General features: G+C 39.3%; 2 protein-coding genes across 3 annotated transcripts; both read left to right on the forward strand.

Moving 5' to 3' along the window:
* The first annotated feature begins 441 nt into the window (after positions 1 to 441).
* kptn (kaptin (actin binding protein)) lies at positions 442 to 9,354 on the forward strand. The gene is made up of 12 exons (XM_048984124.1): positions 442 to 1,127; positions 1,404 to 1,486; positions 1,746 to 1,830; positions 2,135 to 2,189; positions 2,778 to 2,853; positions 3,112 to 3,185; positions 3,269 to 3,375; positions 4,407 to 4,523; positions 4,646 to 4,721; positions 6,012 to 6,147; positions 8,471 to 8,635; positions 8,792 to 9,354. The coding sequence occupies exons 1-12, from the start codon at positions 917 to 919 to the stop codon at positions 8,858 to 8,860; spliced, it is 1,254 nt and encodes a 417-aa protein (XP_048840081.1). The 5' UTR covers positions 442 to 916; the 3' UTR covers positions 8,861 to 9,354.
* Positions 9,355 to 11,170: 1,816 nt separating this feature from the next.
* taf13 (TATA-box binding protein associated factor 13) lies at positions 11,171 to 18,045 on the forward strand. Of its 2 annotated transcripts, XM_048984131.1 has the most exons (5): positions 11,171 to 11,417; positions 15,216 to 15,294; positions 17,178 to 17,275; positions 17,569 to 17,766; positions 17,910 to 18,045. In XM_048984131.1, exons 1-4 carry the CDS (start codon positions 11,391 to 11,393, stop codon positions 17,737 to 17,739), a joined length of 375 nt encoding a protein of 124 aa, XP_048840088.1. In that variant the 5' UTR covers positions 11,171 to 11,390; the 3' UTR covers positions 17,740 to 17,766; positions 17,910 to 18,045. The 2 variants fall into 2 exon arrangements, with proteins under 2 accessions (XP_048840088.1, XP_048840087.1); XM_048984130.1 differs by having other exon boundaries at positions 11,172 to 11,417; positions 17,569 to 18,045.
* Positions 18,046 to 23,711: the final 5,666 nt, after the last annotated feature.

The raw sequence follows: 23,711 nt of genomic DNA on the forward strand, positions 1-23,711 counted from the left end.
ACAAACCCAGCTATCCAAGTTCCTGCCTATATATTAATACCCTCATCTAGTATCTGAGTCAAACATTCATGGCACATTGAGTGCCATCTGAGAACAACCAAAGCAAATAAGAGAAATATTCTAAATTTGATCAAGTATGAATTGCCAGTAATAAATTATTATAGTAAAAAACCAGTATAGTTCTCACTATAGACTGAGATGTATGGTACAGGAAAAAAATGACTCATTCGTATTACTTCGTTAACTATTTGCTTAAAATGTTATTTATCATTGTCTAATAAGTAACTTTGAGTTTTAGGAATGTGTAGGGAGATGAATTTTCAAGGAGACATTTCCCCATGGTTGCCATTTCAGTACGACTTTCATTGAAGAAATATACTGGACAGACCGCAACTATGTGACAACGCGCTGGCGTGGGACTCCGCCTGACTCTGATCACATGACATCTTGTCATTTCCGCCTTATTTCTTAAAATGAAAGATGACAGCATTTTAGCGTCAGGTTTACAGAGTAATTTCATTAACTGAAGTTAGATCGGCGATAGGGATTGTAATGTTCGTTATGCACTGCCAGAATTCCGGTTTGCCAGAACTCCAAACGAGGGTTTTGTGATTAACGCTTTGTCAGATTTTGCGTTACCGTACATCTTTAGTCGAACTGCATCTGTTAAATTTGCAACGCTAATGAATTTGTTCAAGAAAGTCAATGAGTGAAATCGGTGTTTGGTAGATAGCTGAAAGCTGCAGAGAGTGTTTATCGGTTAATGCTCCGCTCACGCCTCTCGGTAATTCAACAGTAAGAACAATTTGGAAGATGACTTTTGCTACTACGGTGTTTAAGTTTACAAACTGCAGCTTTATTGGCACGGCTTAGAATTGTTCGTTGTATCATATTGCAAAGATTCTAACATACTAAGATGTTTCACGGCGCTGAAGGAAAGTGTCCTCTTGTAGAAGACAGTTTCAGCCGTTTTCCGTCGCAGAGTAACATATACGGGTTGTGTCAGGCTGGAGAAAGGGAGCTGCTGGCTGCAACCCTTAAGGGAAAGGTTGTTTGTTTTAAGTATCAAGATCTCCGACAAAAAATTAGGCCTGTTGCTAAAGAAGTGCAGTTCACGTATATCCCAGGTGAGCGAGAAGGATTACTGCAGTCGACCTGAATTACATAATGTTTATGTATTTACATGTTCATTGCAGTACCTGTGACATAAGCAGCGACCTACGACTTTAAATTGGGACCTTCACTGTGGAAAGTTCCTCGACTGTCTGCAAAAACGTCAATAAATGTACTTGTTTTTTAAATAACATTATGTAATTTAACATTTCTGCATCCATCATGGATGGTTATATTGTTTCGTACATTGATGTATTTATTTATATTTCATGTTTTTCCTGTGTTGGCAGTTGATGCAGAAATTGTATCTATCGATTCTTTCAATAAATCACCTCCCAACAGAGGTCTGGTTGTGGGCATTACGTTTATAAAGGTAGGCCTTATTTCTCCAGGCCTGCATATGCACGTCACTCTGCTCAATTGTATGTTGCATCTTACAGTTTAAGTATGCTAGTACCTTATGTTTTGTTAAATATTAAAATAATGTACTGCGTGTTCACTTTTAAACAGTGCTGTGCTTTATTTCTCATATTACCAGGTAACTGGTCATTTTCCTAATTTTTTACCTCTCCATCTGAAGTCCTTAAAAACCAAGTATAAACACAATTTTCTACACTTCAACCTTCCCATAGGACTCTGGTGACAAAGCTAGTCCTTTCCTCAACATCTACTGTGATTATGAACCTGGTTCAGAGTTTAATCTGGAATCAGTTGCACGTAAGTCACTTACAGTGCATATTGGTAAAATGTATGAATATTTTTATAGATTCCAGATGTGCCTACTCATGTCATATTGTACATGTCCTGATGCATAAGATTTGTTAAATGCTGTAGTAACACCACTGCTGAAGTTCCTGTAATATATTTTCAAAGCAGAATTAACAACATTGCTCTGTCTATGCCTATAATTTATAATTATTGTTAGTAAAGATCGCAATTCACAATGCTGATTTAGAAAATGTCAGTGCATCCAAGAAAATGATTTCTCTGTTAATTCATTCTTTTTTTTCTGTCCTTTTAGAGAGCTGTTTGAATCTGGAGCTGCGATTTACTCCCTTCCAGCTGTACCACACAGAGTGAGCTATACTTTACAAGCAAACTAATGCAACATTTTTCTTCACTACAATGTAATTGTGACATTTCATGTGTCGGAGCACATAACTGGGAGGACATCAGGACGGTTTGTCTTTAGCCTGTAAAAGTTTCTGTGCCCATTATGTGAAGGTTATTTTTTTCTTTTAAATGCGAAGGTAGAGTGACATTGCTGGTTGTGTGATTTGAGCAAGAGGCTATAGTGGCAGATGCAGAAAATGGACTAATGGACTAAATGGATAATAGATCTTGCCGCGTTGCATTTCGTCCTCTAGAAAGTGGGAAAAGTTTGGAAGCAAGACTTCTCGTGTTTAACTCTCCTACAAATAGTAGCAGTGTAAAAAATAAAATAATTTTTTTTTTTAATTTATTTTTCTTTTGTATGCACCATTTAATTGCACTGCATTTTGCATTATCTGTAGTACTATGCCTTCAGTAGAATAGGAAGTCCAGCTTTGTCATACTAAAGTTTGGAATTTTTGTAATCATGTTTTTGATTTATTAAGGCGTTACCTTGGGGGGGCGGCAGATTTGCATTTCCAATGTATAAGACTCTTTTCCACCAACCTCAGAGTGCAGTGTGGTGACAGCAATGAGACGGTGTTTCTGCTCAGCGGCCATGACCAGCAGATTCACCTGTACAAGGAGGTTTGATTATTCAGCCTTATTATGTAGGGCAGTGTTTCCCAGTTTGGGCCTCGGGCAGCCACACTCGTGGTGTTTTCGGTCCATCTATGTTCCCTGCCAGACAGTCCACATTTTTGCTCCCTGGTAGAGAGCTGGCAGGGAGCAGAAATGTGGACTGTCTGTGGGTTCCCACGGACTGGATTGTGAAATACTTATGTAGTGTAATTCCTGTAGACTCCTACAGATTCTGTATTATCACTGTTCCTGTTGGTTCTGTAGAATGCGTCCTTGCATCAGTTTGAGGAGCAGCCAATCGGAAAACTCTTCCCTGAGCTCCAGGACCTTCCCAGCAAGTCAGTAATGTCTGCTTTTCTTGTTTCGCTTCCTTTAAAGTGTGTGTTTCATGTGTGCCAATTGCTTTTTAAAATCTCTGCAGTGTGATATGGATGGATATGATGAGAGTCTCTGCTGGTCGACGGCTGTCTGCCTTTGGGTGTCAGAACGGCTGCGTAGGGCTGGCCTTAGTGAAGCAGGAAGGACCGGGTGAGTCTCATGATGCTGTAGCGTTTTATTTATACACTCATTCCTATTAATGTGCGGTTATGTCATCCACAGTGCTGTTGAACTGAGCAGTAACTTTATTGCATTATAGATTGTATTACTTGGAGTTGAAATGCGCTAATATCTTTTCAGGTACTTTGTGATATGGCAAACTTGACAGGGAAATGGCAGGAAGTTGTTCATACAATGTGATTTTCACATATATAAAAGAACAGAAGCTGAAATAGAAAAATAAATATACTGTTCAGTGTCCAATGTGCAAATTCACTTGGTCACCAGTCAAGGTTAGTGACTCACCAGTATATACTGAGCCTAATTTTGGCCTTGAGGCACATCACATTTTATCAGGCACCTCAGGCCAGGCCAGTCAATCACTTGGTAATGTGAAAGAAAGGTTAACAGAATCGGCTAACATAACCTCCCTCAGCTACAAACAGAGTTAAACTTGATTTAGATCGGCGTTCACTAAATATAAAGATGAGAAAATAACAAAAATGTTGCATAATACAGTTAAGATCTTGAAATCATTTGTGTTTTTCCATGTTGCATCGCAATAACCTGTTTAAATCCATAACCATATACCAAACAACTAATCCAATGCCGATACCATGTGCTAATACAGTAAATGAGTGAAGGTCATGTAGTACATGCTTTGAACCGTTCAGATATAGCAGTGCGGTGTTCTAAAGGACTGGATGGCATGTGGCAGATAGAATGATCATTATAACTGTGAAAGACTTGAGACTTTATCAGAAAATGACTTGTGAGCATCTCTGCTGCAGGATCACAAAGAGTTTGCATGCAGGGATATAAGAGCCATGCAAAAGAGGGGTGGGGTGACATTTAAGTACTCAGAGATTATATCAGAAATCCCACACACTCGAGATATCACACATACTTCGAATCAAACCTTTGTAAAGCTTATACACAAATTTATGTTTTAAGTGTATGGAGGACAAAGAGGCTCATTTTGACTTATTTTGTTCTATGGCTGTTTCTCACTGTGATTATAGAAATTCTGCAAAGTTGGCAAATTCAGCAGGACAGCCCAGTCTCCAAGGTCCTGCTCTTCTCACTGGAAACTCCACGGCCTCAGACAAGGACAGACCAAGATGCTTCAGCACATACAAGTGAGTATCAGTGACTGTTGTGATTGTGTCCATTTTGACCTTTTCACAGAGGCGTTTATAAATTTCCAAACGATGTTTTTATGCCGCTTTTCCTTCTCAAATAACAAAAACTAAAATTGAAGGTCAGATAACAGAGGACGGCGACGAGAGCTATAATCTTCTTGTCACCAGCACCATTGAGATGGCTGTAGTGTACAGGTCAGTCATTTTTGTATGCATTGCATTCATGTACCTGCTTTTTGAAATATCAGAATCCAGTAAAATGTTTTAATTAAAATATTCAGTGTTTGATAGCTGTTAATTTGTGAGGTTTTCTCTGTCTCCGTTTTCCTTAACTGCGTACACAATAAATACTTTTTTATAAATGTACAGTTAACCTCTTAAATATTGCTTGGATATTTTAGAGGTACGTGAGAACTGCCAGTGTAGACGTCATCTAAAGCTAACTGAACTGAGACTCTGCTTGTTGGTTCCATTGAATCTAAATCTGCCAGGTTTGAAGACAAAGCATCTTCATAATAAAAGTTTTAATTAGGGCAATTTTTCTGTCAAGATGTATGAAATACCAGTATGTGTTGGTAGCATGTAATCTTTCAGCAATAAGGCATGTGGGATGCTGTCAATGAGCACAATGGCTCATGTGGGGGGGCATGGCCTGGGCATGCACGACGCCTACCCTGCCCCAGTATGCCCTGACCACAGCTGTACAAGATCCAGTGTAATGTTCCTCAAGCTCCCTCCACTACTTGAAGGTTCCACTTCTCATATGGGTTTCAGTCATAGACCTTCCACAAGCACACTGAGAAAAGCTCCTCTATGCATTTGAGGAATGGGGTAACGCATCAAAGGAACAAGGTTAATCTCAGATTCACCAATCACAACCCAAAGCAGCATGGTGGAAGCTGATCTCCCAGATGACAGTGTAGCTTAATGTTTTTGTTGCCATGTGTCCCTCTTTTGGGAAAACTTCATGGGGGTAACGGTACACGTGCTCGGATAATGTCGTCTCAGATGACTTATCAGTTTTATGTCGTTTTCAGCAACATCTGAGTTGAGTATAACAGACCAACTACTGTCTCTGTAACCAGAAGTAGCCATAAACAACTCAAAGCCACATTTAGCACAATATTTTTCTTATTGAACATCTACTTGTCGGTTTAGGTTGTGACCATATCGGTAAATGAATTCGCTTGTATCATTGTGTGCCAAACTGACAATGAAAATTTGACTGATCTGCATATAGTGCATGTGGTGGTCTTGAGTTCTTTTGCCATTCTGTTAAAAAAATAATACAGTGGCCTAATAAATTTGCATCTTGTGTTGAGGGATTGTCTGTGGTTTTCATCCTGATTTTTTTAACTTAAACTTTCATTATTTTATTTTGTATTGAAGTCAGTTGGGTGGTCTTATTGACTAGGGGCCATGTTCATGGCTGATGGCTGGATTTGAAATCTAATGCTATAACTTTTGTTTCTGGTGTGTTCTCAGGGACGTACACACATGTGGTTTAGCCAATTCCATCTGTTTGCCAGAGAGCAATCAGTATGATGTGGTGCTTTGTGCATTAGTAACTGACTTGGAGTTTGATGGCAACCGAGAGTTACTTCTGGGAACGTATGGACAGGTGAGTGGCAGTGTGTGCTCTTTTTTGTATGAAAAATTGTTTAGAATTGTTTTCCCTGGACAGGGAATACATATGATTTTGGGACTGGTCCAGCACTGCAGACACTATCTTGTTAGTACAATGAGTCAAAGTATTTGATGGATAATTTTCAGATTTTCCAGACACACTGTGTGGGTGAAGGTCTGATATTTTGCAACAAATTACACCCAAACTGAAGCAGTGACACACATACCGTAGATACCAAAGTAAATGGGCATCTCGATTTGATCCTATTAGAGCAATAACACGAGGTATTTCTCGGATCTTTTTCAAACTTCAGAGAAACTTTATATAGGGGGAAGTCTGGAATTGCTTTCATTTTGAGACAAATTACACCAGAAGCAACATCACTTAGTGGCAGCAAAGGGAAGGGAACGCAGAGGACACTTATCCTTGAGAATGCTATGACTCGCGTATTTGAAGGATCCTTTTCAAACTTCCCAAGAGCATTGTATAGGTAATGATCTTGAACTTAATTCATTCAGTGGTGACACATGAAGGTACAGCCATAGATGGAGATCTGGTGAACCTGATTACACAGACAAGTCGCACAAAGTTGAGCATTAAAGATTTTTAGAGAGGTTTTCTGGTGTGTAGGGGGGTCTAGAGATTGTAGAGGTTGGGTGGAGCAGGGATTAGGTGGGGTGATGGATCTGGAAAATAGTTTTACTGACCACAGTTGGTTTCTTTATTTCTTTCTTTCTTTTCTTTCTTTCTCCTGCTTCTAAAAATGTTTTCAAAAACTGACATGGGGAAAAAGGAAAAATGTGCTTTAGAGGTTATATATTAAAGTAGATAATTGTGATCTGCCTCCTTATTGTAATCCTTTATTGGTTATGTGAAATCTCTCAAATGACTATTGGACCAACCAGAAGATACTTTTCAGATCAGCTACAGAGCCATGGATATCTAAACACACCATAATATCACCTTGCAGGAAAAATATTTGTTTGGAAGATGGAACCCCTTTCTGTATGAAGGAAAGGAGGATACAATTTGCAGCCGTCCATTAAATACAGTATCAAATAAAGCCCAGATCCCCATTCTAGATATTCATTAAGTACACTCTTAAAAAAATCATTGGTTCAACTTAAAAACAGATGCAAATTATAAATGTTTTAAGTTATTCCAGTTTCAATTGAGTAAACTATATGAATTTACTAACTTAAATGTTTAAGTATAGCCAAAACATTTTGCCTTTTCTTCTACAAATCTAATTAAGACAACTTTGTCACTACAACCTTTGAATGGACATTACATCTTCATTATTTGAACTTAGCTGTTTTTCCATCTTTATTTTATTTCCATCTTACGGCCGTTCTACGCCAAATCAGGTAACGCACTTCCGGTACCCCAAAGTGTTGGTTTTTCATGACCACAAACAAATGCCGGAACTGAATAACCAGAAACTCAGCTGACGATAAAGAGCAAAGTCTCCCTATTGAGTTCTTAACAGGACTAACGCAGGAACGTGATAAACCGCAAACCACATCCAACGCTGAGACACAGGGAGGTCAGATGCTGGACAGTAAAGTACACACACTGTGGGTAATTTACAGTATACAATGCTAAAGACGTGCGAGCATTGGACAGCATTCATGTAAGACATGGGCAAACGCACACGCATGATAGCTGGGAAATACATCAGATATTAACATTATCAAACAAGGGTCTAATACAATGTCCCAGCATGCTCGGCGCATCTCGCGGCCGCTACACTATTAAAGGGCTAGACAATGTCCGACGCAAAAACAATTCTTACATCGCTAGTCGGATTAAGATCAGGCTTTTTTTTTTTACTTTAAATTCTATACGGAAGTTACAAGTCAATGGAAAAGGGAAACTACCGAAAGTACCGTATTAAGTACAGTACCTGGGGCGGTAGAAAATCTTGACTTCTGCGTACCAGTTGGGGAACATCAGAGTATATTCATTGTGAAGAGAATACAACATTCTTGCTGTAGTTATGGAGAATTCTTATGAGTATTTCTTCTTCACAGTTTACCACACAATAGTGACTTGCTTTGCTCAGCTGGAATTTGGGCACCATTCTGCCACATGTACTCGTCTGCTGTGGGTCTTTTGGTATTATCTCCACATGCAGCTACCAATTTCTCCGAATGACCATAACTGGTGAATGCGAATCTCATGTTGACCATTGTGTCATGGTGTAAGTGTCTACTGGTTAATTTGCATCATCCATGCGCAAATATATATTAATTCTTTCCTTAATTATTCAGGTCTCTATTTATTCCTTTATTAACTTGGGTGGTTGTTTTTCCAGGAGTTGCTGTGCTACAAATTTCAGCGCTCAGACAGCCGGCAGGTCCATCTAATGTGGAAACGAAGCTTCAAGAGCCCATTATTATCCATCACTTATTTGGACTTAACTGGCGATGGTTTAAGAGAACTGGCCATTCTTACATTGAAGGGTCTTCACATACTACAGGTATGGGAGACGGTCTCCCCTAATAATAGACTTTGCTTTTAATTTTCCTGTTCTGTCTGGGAAATTCCTCAGCAGTACAGCCATTGCACTATGCATGTATTAGTATACATATGAAAAAGCATTAACCGTTTCTTTCCTTCCTCCAATTGCCTGCAGCATAGCCTAACCTGGTCTGCCAATCTGGTTCTTCAATCTCTGCGAAAGAGAGCATTTCTGCTGCATTAATTTTGGCCACTCGCTGGTGCCCTAAGACTGCCCAGGTTCACCAAGGGGTGAGACACTCCTATGTGGGTGGGAGAAGGAGCCCTCTCCGAGGTTAAGGTTCCATGCTAATTTTGTACATGGTTGTGTAATATTCTGCTTATATGCCTTACACACATATTAGGATGATTCCTATGTCTGGATGCCTCCTAATGTATAAAATTGTTCATGTAGACATCAACAGCCTTTTATATTTCATTTCAAATGTACAAAAACCGAATACTGTTATGATAACAGTTTTTGCTTTCAACTAAAAGTGCACCTGAAACGTGGCCAGCTGCAGTTTTTGCCCATCTGCCCATTTGTGTGACTGATTTGCTGAAGATTGTGTCTAAATTGTTTGTAAAACTACTTTTAAAAACGTTCCAATAAAGAGGTCCTCACACTGTCTAAGCTGTTCTATTGAAACTTTGCGCTATGTGCCTGTCATCTGTCTTAGTAAAAGGTGAAATTTTGTATCGGTTTTGTATTCTGCCTTGTTCTTGGTTCCAAAGAAAAGAACTGTCTCTCTTCTGATTTCATTTTAATGCCCTTTCTGTTAATAGTAATTTTTGCTGCGTTCCGTTTACCTTGAGGATAAAGCCCTTGAGGATAATGCCCTTGGAGCTGGGAATAACGTCACACGCAACTGTGGCAGCACGTCCACAGATAGCGGTGGGACAGTACTGTGTGTACGACTAATTTAATGAGCCACAAATAAAACACAAGTGCTAATAAACAGTATAAAACTACAGCTTTAACTTCTGTTTATAAATCGTGCAGCCATCTTGAATTCTGAGGTCAGTGTTGTGTACATTCCTGCAGCTTTACAAGTCTGAATTTCGACTTCAGGGGGGGCACTGCAGTTGAAATATCCGGCTAGGAACTCAATTTCTGAGTTACGAGTTCAAATGGAACACAGCATTTTTCCCCTCCTTTTTTCCCCTTGACACAAGGCATACACTTTGGGGGAGTTGGGGTATTTTGTGCATTGCATGACCCCTTCTACTGTTCTATGGACCAACGTGGTTGCACAAATTAATACTTTTAACCAGATAACTATTTCCCTAGTTACATTGTACCATTTTCCATTTCTTGAATTTAGAGTCTATGATGGACATTACTAAGTTGTTCAATAATAAACATTGTGGCAAAGCCTGCTATTTAAAAGGTTGCCAAACGTATCTGCACAATGGTGAAAACTAAGAGCGTTTGAGGTCATAGAAATGCCAATGGTTAAGCTTAATAGGACAGGCTAGAGAAGAGTGACCCATGGAGAGAATCTACTGTAGCTTATTGGAAACATTCCTACTAATACTTGGTTGATTTTGCTTTGGGGAAATTCTAAAACAAAAAATGTCCTGGATAGCTTCTAAAAGTGGACTCTGCCTGTGGTAAAGGCATTCAACCCTTTTATCTCTTAAAGGAACAGATTTTGTCTGAAGAACAATTAAGATATTTGAACCAGTAGCTGGATTACAGTAACATACCATTAACAGGATATTTTTTTCTTTGAAATAATTGCAAGAGAAAATGACTGAAGCTCCAGTGGATAAAGGGAGTGCCAAAAACTATAATACCGTTCACCTTTACAGTTAACGCAAATATTTCAATGAGCTGAGTATATGGAACTGAAAATTAAGATGCATACAACATTAAATTTGGAGGGGCAGCAATTACTGGAGTGTGTAGACATCGCTGATGTTGAATTGAGCCCTTAACTTCCGTAGAATCACCTTATGAATTTCCAACACGTAAGTCCAAACATAATTTTGCAGGACTAAGGTGCAAGGAACAAAAATATCCGTGAATATTGATTTCTTCCCCTCATGACTGCACTGGCTAATTTAGGTTATACGCAGTCTAGCCTGCTTATACACTCGTGCAACTAGCAAGCCAAATTTTAAACTAAAAATGGACAGATTTACCCTACGCCCCCATTAGATAATCCTGTGGCTCACCCAGCATTTCAAAGCTGGAGTCCGGCCTGCTTTACTTCCATTTGATTAAACATAAAATGGACCCACTCGGGGAATACTGAAGACTACGTGTCGGAAGTTATTGACTAAAAGAACGATTCTAAACGAACCATTTAGCCGAATGATCACTGAAAATAATATTGATTTCTATCTCAAACAGTAATATTATGAAAATCACAGGTAAACAGATTGGGATAATTTTGTGCTTGGACAGTAGCAGATTTGACAAAGCTCGCCAGTTTTAAATGCATCCGTAAATGACCTTCTGTCTCAGTTGCCGTTTTTTCTTCCAGTACTCTAGGGGGCGCTGTTTATTTGGAAGGTTAGTTACAGTTTATTTTTCGGGAAATGCAATCCAGACCCCCATACTGTGATTAACGATCAGTTTATTTGTGCGTGAATATGTATTAAAGTCAGTTTTCCTTTTGCCTTTATTTTAATGCTTTAGTGAAAAGGTGTTTTTGGTTTTATTTGTTTATACTTACTTTTAAGTTCACGGACAACAAAAGATTCCTACATAACGTTAGATATCCGGAATGGCAGAAGAAGAGGACGATACGGGGGTAAGGGTTCAGTTTTAAAATTTGTTTATGTGAAGTGAATTATTTTTCCTTTCTTAGAAACAAGTTGTAGTGGAGAATATTTTTTATACTGAAAACAGCTCATGGCTACGTATTTCGACATCAGTCTATAGTATCGTAGCGCGGTCATGTGGAATTAATACTGCTCAGAATTAAAACAAGATTTGATCATAAACTGTCCAGTGTAACCGTATTTTTTTGCGTACCCATATTTTTCTTGTTTCACAGCTTTTGTGTTGTTTAGGCTACCTTGCGTTGGTATCCGCAGATATTTTCACATCCACGTATATGTTGCATTGAAATGCCGTTTCCCTTGGCCCCACCTGATGCTACATATGAATACAATGTTCAAAAATTAAGCTATTTAAGTTAAAACCCACACCATTTAGTCTTTTTTTCTGCATGTATGTCTGTATCTTCATAGTGAAAGTTTTTTGTAGTATTTTCCAAACAGAAAAGTCACTAGAAGTCGTTTGCAAAATAAACGTATTAACCATGGTAATGCGGAAACAAAAAAGGACAGTGGTTGGTAAAAAGTCTACTTGAAAATCATCGAGGTAAATCGAGGATTTTTTTTACGAATTATTTTTAAGCTTTGAGCAAATCTCGAGGGTTTGATAAACAGACCGTTTTGGAGTATAAAAAGAAAGTTATTTTTATTTTGCGATGGTTATTGAGCCGCATGTAGCAGACCCGAGGGCGTTTGTTCTGGGACCAACGAGCATTCTGAGTTTTAAACACGAGTGAAACTTAAAATTAATGTACCTACATAGACGGCGTGTATCTGTATTTCATAACAAAAGTAATGTGAATATCCCTATTATTATCCCTGTTGTTATCATTATTGTTGTGGTGGAGCGGTGCCTTTGACCCTAGGGCTCTGTAACAGCATTTGGAAGGTTGCTGGTTTGAATCCTGTGAATGCCGGGAGTAATCCTTCTCCATTGGGCCCTTGAACAAGGCCCCTAACCTACAATTGCTTCATCCTGGGTATGATATTACTCTACATCTAGGCCTGTATGGAGGTCCTCCAACTTAGAGGGCAATTTGGGGGCCAGTGCAGGATTGGCACTCCAGCCACTGGAATTAACTTATACTATATATACTATATATATATAAACTTATATATATTGTACCTGTCGTCTTCCTGTTGCCATTGATTCTGGCTTTTCTCCTCGGACTTACCCAAAAATTCCTTCTGGTTGCTGATGGGGTTTTTTTTTTCCTGTACTCATGCCATTCTCTGTAAACTCAGTATGCCGGGAATATATGCACTCATAACTGGAGATTTAGACTCCGCTTCACCTAGCTGTGTATCTTTGACCCATGAAGGAAACCCACATTGCACACTCACAAAGCAGAACCTGAGGCCACATAAGGTGTGAGGTGTGACTTGATGCCATCCCCTGAGTGTCTGTGCTGCCCGGTACCAGTCATACCACATTAAAAGTCACTTAAGCACTGTCCATTTTAATAAAACTTAACATCTTGACCTTTTCTGTATGCTTTCAGTTTTGAGTTGCAACTGTCTGATTTACTGTTTGAATTGGGAGAATGAGCATTGATGTCTGGTGGTGCAATGGTTAGCACTGTGGCCTTACACGTCTGGGACCCAGGTTCGAGTCTCCGCCCGGGTTACATGTGTGTGGAGTTTGCATGTTCTCCCCATGTCGTCGTGGGGTTTCCTCCCACAGTCCAAAAACATGCTGAGGCTAATTGAACTTGCTAAATTGCCTGTAGGTGTGCATGTGAGAGTGAATGGTGTGTGTGTGTGTGCCCTGCGATGGGCTGGCCCCCCATCCTGGGCTGTTCCCTGCCTCGTGCCCATTGCTTCCAGGATAGGCTCCGGACCCCCCGCAACCCAGTAGGATAAGCGGTTTTGAAAATGGATGGATGTATTGAGCATTGATGTGCAGGTGTATTTTATACACTGGCTGCTATGTCAGTTTCCAAAGGGAATGTGCAAGCAGGTTTCAAAAATGAAATTGTTTGGCCTTGAGGTGGCGCTGTGTTTAGCTTGGTTGCCTTATACCACTGGAGACTGACGTTCGAGTTTGGCATGGCACAAGGAGAACACACAAGGTTTCCTCCAGGTTCTCTGATTTCCTCCCACAGTCCAAATACATTAAGATTAAGATTGAAAATACTGTATCAGGTATCACTGTACTTTATATGATTTTGGTGTCCATTGCTGACCAAAAAGTTACACAATAGTTGTACAAATGTTACAACCTAAAAGTTTGCGATTTATGAACAAATTAACAAATAAAGAGTAATAAAAATAAACAATGGACTGCATGGCATAGTCTAGTGTTGGCACAGTGTTGGGACATGGCAAAGCTGGCGCGGTGTTGGGACGTGGCTTGGGGTCGTCATGATCTGCCGAGCCGGGACCGGGGAAGCAGGAACAGGACTCAAGCGATCGGGAAACATGGGGTTTAATTGAGAACAGGCAGAACAACACAATGACATTACAATGACCGGACTGGGGAAACAAACTGAAACGGAGTAAATACAGAGGACTAATGACAACAACCAGAAACAGCTGATCACACGGGGATTCCACACGAGGTTAACGAGGGGGCGTGGCACACGGAGGGAGCAGACGATCGGGGCAGGACATCAGTCGAGGTACATTCTTTATCATTTTGGAAGCCATTAAGAAAAAAATGCTGCTCTTGTTTTGTCCTGTTCATTTAGTCTTTAAATGCTTAACGAAAAAACATATTTAGGTGTAATTTTTTGGGACCGGGATCCAATTAACTGGTTTTTCATGATTTCTCATGGAGAAAATTTGATCAGAATTCGAACTTTTTACGATTCGAACCCGAGTTCTGAACGGATTAAGTTCAAGTCTTGAGGTGTGTGTGTGTGTGTGTGTGTGTGTGTGTGTAAATAATAAATAATGTTTGTAGTTCAATTTGAATATCTTCCAAGAGAGTATGTACACTTAGTTGCAATAGCAGCCCCTCGTATCACAAGCTGTAGTGAGTCTGCAAAACAGCCCAAGCTAGTGACTCCCAAATCATCCATTGCTTTTTTCATGTTACTCGTGTTATCTAGCACAATTCCGTTCACTCCGTTTAGTGTGGTTTTCCACTAAACACTACTTCCACCCCTCAAAACTTTTTCACAAAGATTACAAGTCACTGTGCTAATACTAGTTGTTAAACGCATAACATACTTGCAGATCATCGCCCTCTTCTGATGTCATTACATTCCTCCTACTGCAAAGGGCATCCACATGACGTCACAGCAGGCGGAAGTCAGTGCACTCACACCCACTGAGTGGCAAAAAGACTGAGAGGCAGCATTAGCGTTCCGCTTGAATGCTGCAAAAAAACACATCTAAAATTTTTCACATATGCAAAGGCTTGCACAGTTTTTATACCTAAAAATGGGAAGAACTATCATGCAATTGATTATACAAATTGATTTAGCAAGAAACAGGATCTTTTTACAGACTGCCGGAAACTAAGTAAGTATTGGACGTGGATCGGTCACATATGGCCAATACCTGATCTGTGTAGTAGGGATGGTTCGGTGCCGATACCATTCCAAATATCAGATCGGTGCACCTCTAATAAATGCATTAAGTTATTGTAACTTTATCAGACAGGGAAAACGACTATAACATATAACCAGTTGAGGGAAGTCACATCATGTATTTGCACGCTATCATACACAAATGCGCTGTGAATACATACCTACATTTTCCTTTTGGATAATGTGCTGAATCGATAGCGCTTATCAAGAGAGTGTCTTTTTTTTTTTTCTTAGTTTGATGAAGACATTGAAGATGGTGGAATTGGAGCTGAGGGAGGCCATGGGAAGAGAAAGAGGCTTTTTTCTAAAGAACGTAAGTGATTTTTGTCATTTTGGTTAGAATATACAATGCGCATGGAATGCTTTAAAGTTGAATTCTCAGGGGAACTATACAGAGTGCTAGTTCTGAGTGGTGATTTCATATTTTTAGTTCACATTATGTCCTTTGGCTATAATCATTGAATAAATATGGATTTGGGACTAGTCCATTTTACTGAAATTTGCCTATTAGAAAGTCTTAGGCACTTTCTAGCTAACATATTGGGTGCTATATGACATACAGTAATAATATACAGAAGTATTTCAGGAGATGGTAGCATCTTAAATGTTCTGCAACATAGAATATCTGGCTGTGGCCCATCTTGTGTCCCATCTTGCTCTCCATAGGACACACAGACACATTACACAAGTGAGAGCAAGCTTGGCCTATCACAGCGCAGGTCAGCCAGTGTGTGGCTCCCCTGGGTGTTGGCAGTTAAGGGTCTTGCTCACGGGCCCATAGACATGTGACTTTTCCACCGAGGCCACTACTTTAACAGTGCAATTTACAAATACAGTCGAACCTCGTTACTATGTACAAGACAGGATATCAAAAACATGTATGTTATAAGCATAGAACATTGTAACCACTTAGTGCAAGATGGATGAAAGAACTCACGAAATATCCATGTAAATGATAAAACTTTAATAGAACAGACCCTTAAGTTGACTACAAAACAAACGAATACATTATTACTTGTTAAATAATTCAACAAAGCTCATTTGGATCCTTGAAATTTTCCTTAAATTACTCACGATTACTTAGTGCCGGCCGGCGATAAACGGCAACGAAAATACACAACAGCTGGTCAAAATGTATTTTTAAAATAAACATTCGCATCCAAATTGGCATTTGACCTGAAAATATTACTGAAATATTGGTCAAATTAAATCCACACAATAGACAAATGTGCATTGTCGGGCGAAGATCAGGTAGATACAGGTAGATGTAGCGACACAAGTTGTGGGCGGGGAGAGCGCTGTACGTTGTAACGGTGGTTAGTTTTCGTATTTTCTCTAGAAATTTGGATGTTGTATCGAAGTTTACGCTGTAAGGGTGTACGCTGTAAACAATGGCTGCTATTGGAATAATACATAGGCTAAAAACGGGAATTAGAAACCTGTACGTTGAAAAGGTGAAAACGTTGTATCCGGGGTACGTAGTAACGAGGTTCGACTGTAGTAATATCACAGTACTTTGTTTTAACTTGAATTTTATAATGAATTTGATCATGTTACTCTAGTCAGGTTAGTCACAAATATGAATATAAATCAAATTTGGCAGTAGGACTAAATGAGGAATAGCTGGTGAAATGTTCTTTTTAACTTGCTGCTTTAAAAAGTACGATTTTCAATAACACGAGTCTAATCATGATACACACTTGTGTGTGCTCACTACATTCAAAGATACAACAACTGAGACATGAACAGTTGTCAAAATACAGTTTTTAAACTGATGGATTACAAATGGTTTGACTATTTTTGCATACTCGTATTAGATATTTCATTATTCTCACTAATATAGGGGGTTATGAGTGTTTTGGGTTGCAATTGCTTGAAATATCTTAATGTTAAATTATTACCTCACTGTGTACCTTTACAAGCAATTCATAGTACTGCCAATGCTTACTTGCTTTTTACATCTTATATTAATGCAGTATTTGAACTTCTATGCTCTTAACTAAATCAATGTCTTCAAAACAAAAAGTTGAACACATAACTAATCAAAGCAGTAATGTAATTTTACAAAGAATATGGGGAATTAAAATCTGCTTAATGATGTGAAATGTTTTGGTTGCCTGTACAAGAAATTTAATATAGTATGAAAATGCTTTATTTTTTTTCTTATCTATTTTTGCCCCCCCCCCCCAACAACAGTTCGATGCATGATGTATGGATTTGGTGATGATCAAAATCCATACACGGAGTCTGTGGATATTTTGGAGGACCTTGTGATAGAATTTATCACAGAAATGGTGAGGTATAAGAACTGTTGCAATAGTGCAAGCCTTTGCATATGCAAAAAAATTTATTCCTAGTCACCGTTTACCATACCATAATGATACAGTAGTGGATATTTTCTCAGAGTAAATGTCAGATGAATAGATATTTTGGAAATCAGGGTAAATTCTGTAAAGAGCGTTATTTGTGATGCAGCCTTAAATCAGTGCTACCCAGTCTTCCCCTCAAATTGCCAAATATAAACAGGAAATTTTAATTGTTCCAGTATATGTGAAATTGGTTCTGTTTTTAAAAATTCTATTTTTAGACACACAAAGCGATGTCAATTGGACGTCAAGGTCGGGTGCAAGTGGAAGACATTGTATTTCTTATTAGAAAAGATCCACGGAAATTTGCCAGAGTTAAGGATCTCCTAACGATGAATGAAGAACTGAAACGGGCTCGCAAAGCTTTTGATGAAGCAAATTATGGATCATAAACACAAGCTTCTGCATTGCTTTCAAATGTATGTTGTATTTAATGTTTGTTCCCTTATGTTTATTAAGATTAAATACAATTTTGATCATTGTGTATTGTGTAATTTAACTGAGCTTTGTATCAAACTCTTGTGAGAGCATAATTAGACACATGAGGTTATTTGTTTTCCAGCTGAGTGCCATGGATGTTGTTCCATTCTCCTTCACCATTGCTGAATGCTACAGACCAGTCCCAAGGTTTTGCAGCCGTGTTTTTTTTTTTACGGAGAAGTGCTTTGTACCAATAAATTTCTGCCTAAATCAATGGATTAGTGTATCAATGTTAACATTATTCAACAGTGTTCAGTATATTGAGTACGTGCATCTTTCAGAAAGATATTTGAATGTCTTACTCATACAGTTGGCAAATTTAGGATAAGGAGTAAATTCAACAACGATGATGAAAGTGAAGGTTATATAGGACCTGTGAGTGTGTTCTTCCTCTGCTTTTAGAATATAGAAGTTATGTTACCTCAAGGATGCAGCTGTGCACCTTCATCCCAACCAGCATGAAAGGAAAGTGGGTACCCAACAGTTTCACTGTTTTTGGCAGACGGCCGGTGGGAAATATTTTGAGCGGCACAGACGTGTAAAGTTTTCTCCTAAAAAAGGAGCAGTGTATGGAGGTTATTTTTGGCATAGGTGAATAGTGATGCACTGCGATAATCAAAAGTCAGTCAGGAACAGTGTTTTTCACATTAAGAAACAGGTTTCTGTGTTTCGAAGAGAACATAGTTCACATGCGAGAGATCTGTGGGTAAATACGGGGGCTCAGCTGTGTACTTAGCATTGCGTTATTCTTATTTACCAGTGATGTTCAATTCTTTTTAATGAATTGAACATGAATTCATTTAATTTTTTTTTAAATGATGAATTCGTTTTCATCTTTTCATCTATCTTCGAGATGCTATAAACATCACGCACTTAGGATGATTGTAGGATGTGTGTTCTGAAGATGAACAGATAGTTCTTTTTGCTGTTCCAATGAGAGAGATTTCTTAAAACATGCTTAATTAGGAAGCACCAAGTAACATACTTTAGAGCCAATATATGCCTCTTATTTTGGGTTAGGCACAGCACTAACAGAGTGTAAAGGAATTCATACTATGTTAACATAATAGGGTTTCATCTTGGTTCCCAGTTTAGATAGTCATGAACACCTATGTTAATTGCCGGTTTTTCTTTTAAATGCCGCCCTATTTTGTACTGCTCGTTCCACTGCCTATCTCTAAAAAGAGAGAATTTTCTGTTCCGTTACCAACTCCCCATGTGTTGTCCATCTGTTCGCCAATCTTGATCAAAGCTTTCCCGCAAGCTTGGGGAGTGCGGTGCGGTGGGGTGGGGGGGGGAGGAGGGTGACTGACCAGGCAAACTATGGAAACCTTTCTGCTCCATAGCAACGGCAGGTTTTCTTTGCTGTCCTGAAGCTACAGAGAGACACAATTCACATACCCAGTTGAGGGTTGTACCTCTGGGACTTTCTTGCTTGGCCTCAAAAGTACTTTTCCCTTCCTTCACATATGTGTTACCCATTTAAAAAAAAAAATAGCCCAAAATAGCAAACAGCATTTTCCAACCGTTTCTAGTGGGTGGATCCTGCATGTTTATGGCCAAGTACTGAGTGGCTGCTGCCGCTTCTGTTTGGAGAAGGTCAGATGGCATTACCTCCTGAGGAAATCAGTGGTGGAGAGAATGGGCTCGCTGCCAGGGTGAGATTGAAAGAAGCTGAGGCAACTCTCCTAGACCAAGGTCAAGCATCCCTTTGACTGTATGCAGCAATTTTCGAACTCCTGCCGGGTGTTATTGCAGCTAGCGGTTTGTTTCCCTCAGTAGACTGTAGAACAGGAGGAGGTGGAGCAGTTCGTCTTCAGCTGTCTAAAAACCACGTCAGACGGGCTGCGGCGCCTCCAACCCCCTACTCTCTCTGCAGCTGTCCTTTTGGCCCAAAACCACAAAAAACATCCCCTTAAAGCTCGGATGTGTCTCATCACTTTTTGCTACTGTTTATGAAGGGGAGCTTCAGCAGAATAATCCAGATAAAAATAATTCTTCATGGTACGTTTAGCTTTTTTTTGTCCATTTTTGTCTGATTTTCTCCCATTAGGGCGTATCATTTATTTCATAGACAATAAAAGATCGGTACAAACGACTGGTTGTGAAAGCAGACCAGGTATTTGGACGACTTGCAAATAAATAGTGTAGATTCACTACACTATTTGAACAGTGAACAGTGAGATTTGAACAGTGAAATTTGGGAATTCCTCTGGGATTATGAACTCTTCTGATTGTACCCGAGGTCTTGACAGATTGTTCTATCCTGAAAAGAAGAACAATGTCTTAATTCAATGCATTTCTGAATGCACATTCAATAAAAGTTTTTTATTGCCCTAATGCCTGAAGTTTTTGCTTGTTTTCATAATGATTTTAGCCTCGTTATGAGCTGCTTATCCTTGACTGACAGGATTTCTTAAACTAATTTATTGTATTTGATATTGGCACAATTATTGGCACCCCTGATAAGGATGAGTAAGAAGTATTTATAAGAAATTCACCTTTTGGTAAATAAGCTTGATCTCACACTGAAAAGATGGGAAATATCCAGCCTTTAAACGAAGTAAATTTATTCCAAGAAAAAAAATCCCTCATCAAGAAATATTTATAACAAAATCACATCAGCCACAATTATTGGCACCCTGCATCTTGTCTATACAGCCTCCATTTGCCAGTATAACAGCACTGAGACTCCTATAACATCTTGTAAGGTTGGACAATGCAGAGCAAGGAATCTGAGACCATTACCTTTTACAGAATCATCCAGGGTCCTAGTTCTTTTCTTGTCCACTCCCTTCTTCAGCTCAGCCCACAGATGTTCTATTGGGTGTACGTCAAGGCCATGGCAGAAGCATGATTTTGTTTTCAATCACCAATTTTTTTTTTTGTGTTGATCAGAGCATTGTCGCAATAGAACATCCAATGACAAACCCATTTTAATTTCATGGAAGAAGGAGCCAGATTTAGATTTAAAATGTCCTGGTATTTCATGGTGCCCATGATACCATCAATCCTAACAAGGTTCCCAGGATCTTTGGAGGAAATACAGCCCAGTAACAATCCTAGCTAATGTGGGGATCACCACGGGCACCCCCTGTCTGAGGCAAAGTCAAATCCAGTGGCAGTTCAGCGCCCTAGGCAGTTTACGAAAGTAAACGTCAGGTTTATAAAACCTTGTGTAAACTGCAATGCATATTGTACAAGTTATAAATCCCACATATCGTGTGTGTGTGTGTGTGTGTGTGCGCTTAAGAGGTCCCCCATTCCCAATCACTTTTCTGCATTGGCAATGCAACTTCACCCCGTGTATATAAACGTGCACATCCCACGTCTGCAATGCCATTTCAGAAGCAGTGGAGCCACAGACAATATTTCTCAAAACAAATTTCTGAGTGAAGTGCAGACGTTATAGTATCTGAAGTCAGAGGGACGGCAAATCATTGCATTTGAAAGTTTGTCTGCCGGTATGACAAACAAAAGGGAATAGCGGAATGGCAGCATGTGACTCAGCATTTAAGTGAGTAAGTGTTGTTTCCTGTGAGTAACACATATACATATCAGTCAAAGGAAAGCTTACACATACAAAAAAACTCAGACATATGTCTCATATATATATAAGCAATCTGGAAGCAATCTGCATTTGTAAATCCTGGTTTAATCCTTGTTCTGCTGGCAGAAGGCTACGTGAGAAGCAGGTTGCTTCCAGGTTCAAAATTTCTATGACAGCAGTACACAAGGACAAGGCGAAACAGAAGACACTGGCAATGACCAAAACCCAGCCAGACAGAGGGTGGAAGTGGCTTCCTAATGCCATAGATGACCGTTAACTTATCTGACAGTTTCTCATTAATCGAAGGATGATATCAAGTGACCTTCAAAAGGAATGGGAAACATTAAGTGCAGGTGTGAAATGCACTGCTAGGGCAGTTTGTATCAGGCTCCTAGAAGCAGGACTGAAGTTCCATAAAGCAAGGAAGAAGCCCTTTATTAATGATGAGCAGAGAAGAACCAGGCTGAAATTTGCAATAATATATATATTGTTCACAGATGCTCACCCATAAATTAAGAAATGACTGAAACAAAAAATAGTGTTGTGGTCTCTTAATTTTTCCCAGAGATGTACGTGTGTGTGTGTGTGTATATATATATATAAAAGAAAATACACTCTCTTTCAATTCTAAGGTTTTGCATCTGGACCTTAACAGGTCTTAAAATTAGGCACATTAGATGAATACAACCTTAGATGAATGACAGCACATGACATATTACACTGTGCAATTATTTATTTAAGAAAAATTAAGCCAAATTGCAGAAGCAGTGGTGAAAAAATAAATACACCCTCACTGCTTCCATATGAATTAAGAGGATAAGTAACAGTCAGGTGCTTGATGAACTTGATTAATTGATCATCAGCAAGTGTGATCACCTCTATAAATGCAGAAGTTTTGGCAGTGTGCTGGTCTGCAGCATGTATGTTAACACAATGCCAAGGAGGAAAGACATCAGCAATGATCTTAGAGAAGCAATTATTGCTGCCCATCAGTCTGGGAGGGTAATAAAGCCATTTCTAAATAATTTGAAGTCCATCATTCTTTAGTGAAAAAGATTATTCACGAGTGGCAAACATTTGAGACCGTTGCCAATCTTCGACCCAGCAGATTCACCCCAAGGTCATCCCTGTCCCTGCAATGATCATCAAGAAAAACCAAGAGCTCAGACTCTACAGGCCACAGTTGACAGGTTAAATGTTAACGTTCATCACAGTACAATTAGAAAAAGATTGTAAACAAGTATGGCTTGTTTGGAAGGGCTGCCAGAACAAACCACTAGATTTCTGGTACAATGTCCTTTGGACAGACAAGACCAAAGTGGAGATGTTTGCCCATAATGCACAGCACCACATTTGGCGAAAACCAAAGAAGGCTTATCAGCACAAACACCTCATATCAACTGTCAAGCACGGTGGTGAAAGGGTGATGATTTGGGCTTGTTTTGCAGCCACAGGACCAGGACACCTTGCAGTCAATGAGTCATGAATACCATGGTAAACTCCTCCGTATACCAAAGTATTGTAGAGCCAAATGTGAGGCCATCTGTCCTTAAGCTAAAGCTGAAATTAGGTCATGCAACAGGACAATGATCCCAAGCACACCAGCAAATCTACAACAGAAATTAATCAAGGTGATTCAATGGCGCAGTCAAAGTCCAGACCTCAACACAATTGAAATGCTGCAGCAGGACCTTAAGAGAGCTGTGCATAAATGAATTACCTGAAACCTCAATGAACTCAGCAACGTTTTAAAGAGCTGGCCAAAATTTCTCCACAACGATGTGAGAGACTGATATAAAGTCATACAGAGAATGATCTCTTTAATTTATTGCTTCTAAAGGTGGTTCTACGAGCTATTGGATTGTGGGGTGTACTTAGTTTTTCACACATGGCTTCTCCATTTTGACTTAATTTTTTGTTAAATAAGGACATGGTGGAATCTGTTGTGTGTTGTTTTACACCTGAGGTTAGAGTTTAATCATTTTAGAACCTAGTAAGAAGCAGATTAATTTTTTATGGCCTAATATGTAAAACAATAGAACTGAAAGAGGGTGTACAGACGGTCCTCAACTTACGAACTTTCAGACATACAAACGAAGAGGACTGTAAGTCCAAATTCTGTTCATCAGGCTCCTGTTTCCTGTCTGCAACATAAATTTTTTTTTCTGTGCACCAATTCCACCTAGTACGGCTTCTTGCTGCTACTCCCGCCATGCAGCAGTGTAGCGTGCGTACTCCCAGCATCCTAGTTCTTTGTACTTGCGTATACCTGTAAAATGATGTTGAATAACGATTTACGAACATTTCAAGATACAGTCGGCCGTTTGAAATGTT

The sequence above is a fragment of the Brienomyrus brachyistius genome, chromosome 18, assembly GCF_023856365.1.
Source record: "Brienomyrus brachyistius isolate T26 chromosome 18, BBRACH_0.4, whole genome shotgun sequence".
Classification (NCBI taxonomy): Eukaryota; Metazoa; Chordata; class Actinopteri; order Osteoglossiformes; family Mormyridae; genus Brienomyrus; species Brienomyrus brachyistius.

Coding starts and splice junctions, on each gene's coding strand:
- taf13 (XM_048984131.1), top strand. CDS start 11,391: ATGGCAGAAGAAGAGGACGATACGGGG. Junction 15,295..17,177: donor GAGGCTTTTTTCTAAAGAAC/GTAAGTGATTTT, acceptor CCCCAACAACAG/TTCGATGCATGATGTATGGA. Junction 17,276..17,568: donor TAGAATTTATCACAGAAATG/GTGAGGTATAAG, acceptor TTCTATTTTTAG/ACACACAAAGCGATGTCAAT.
- kptn (XM_048984124.1), top strand. CDS start 917: ATGTTTCACGGCGCTGAAGGAAAGTGTCCTCTTGTAGAAGACAGTTTC. Junction 1,128..1,403: donor GCAGTTCACGTATATCCCAG/GTGAGCGAGAAG, acceptor CTGTGTTGGCAG/TTGATGCAGAAATTGTATCT. Junction 4,722..6,011: donor GAGATGGCTGTAGTGTACAG/GTCAGTCATTTT, acceptor GTGTGTTCTCAG/GGACGTACACACATGTGGTT.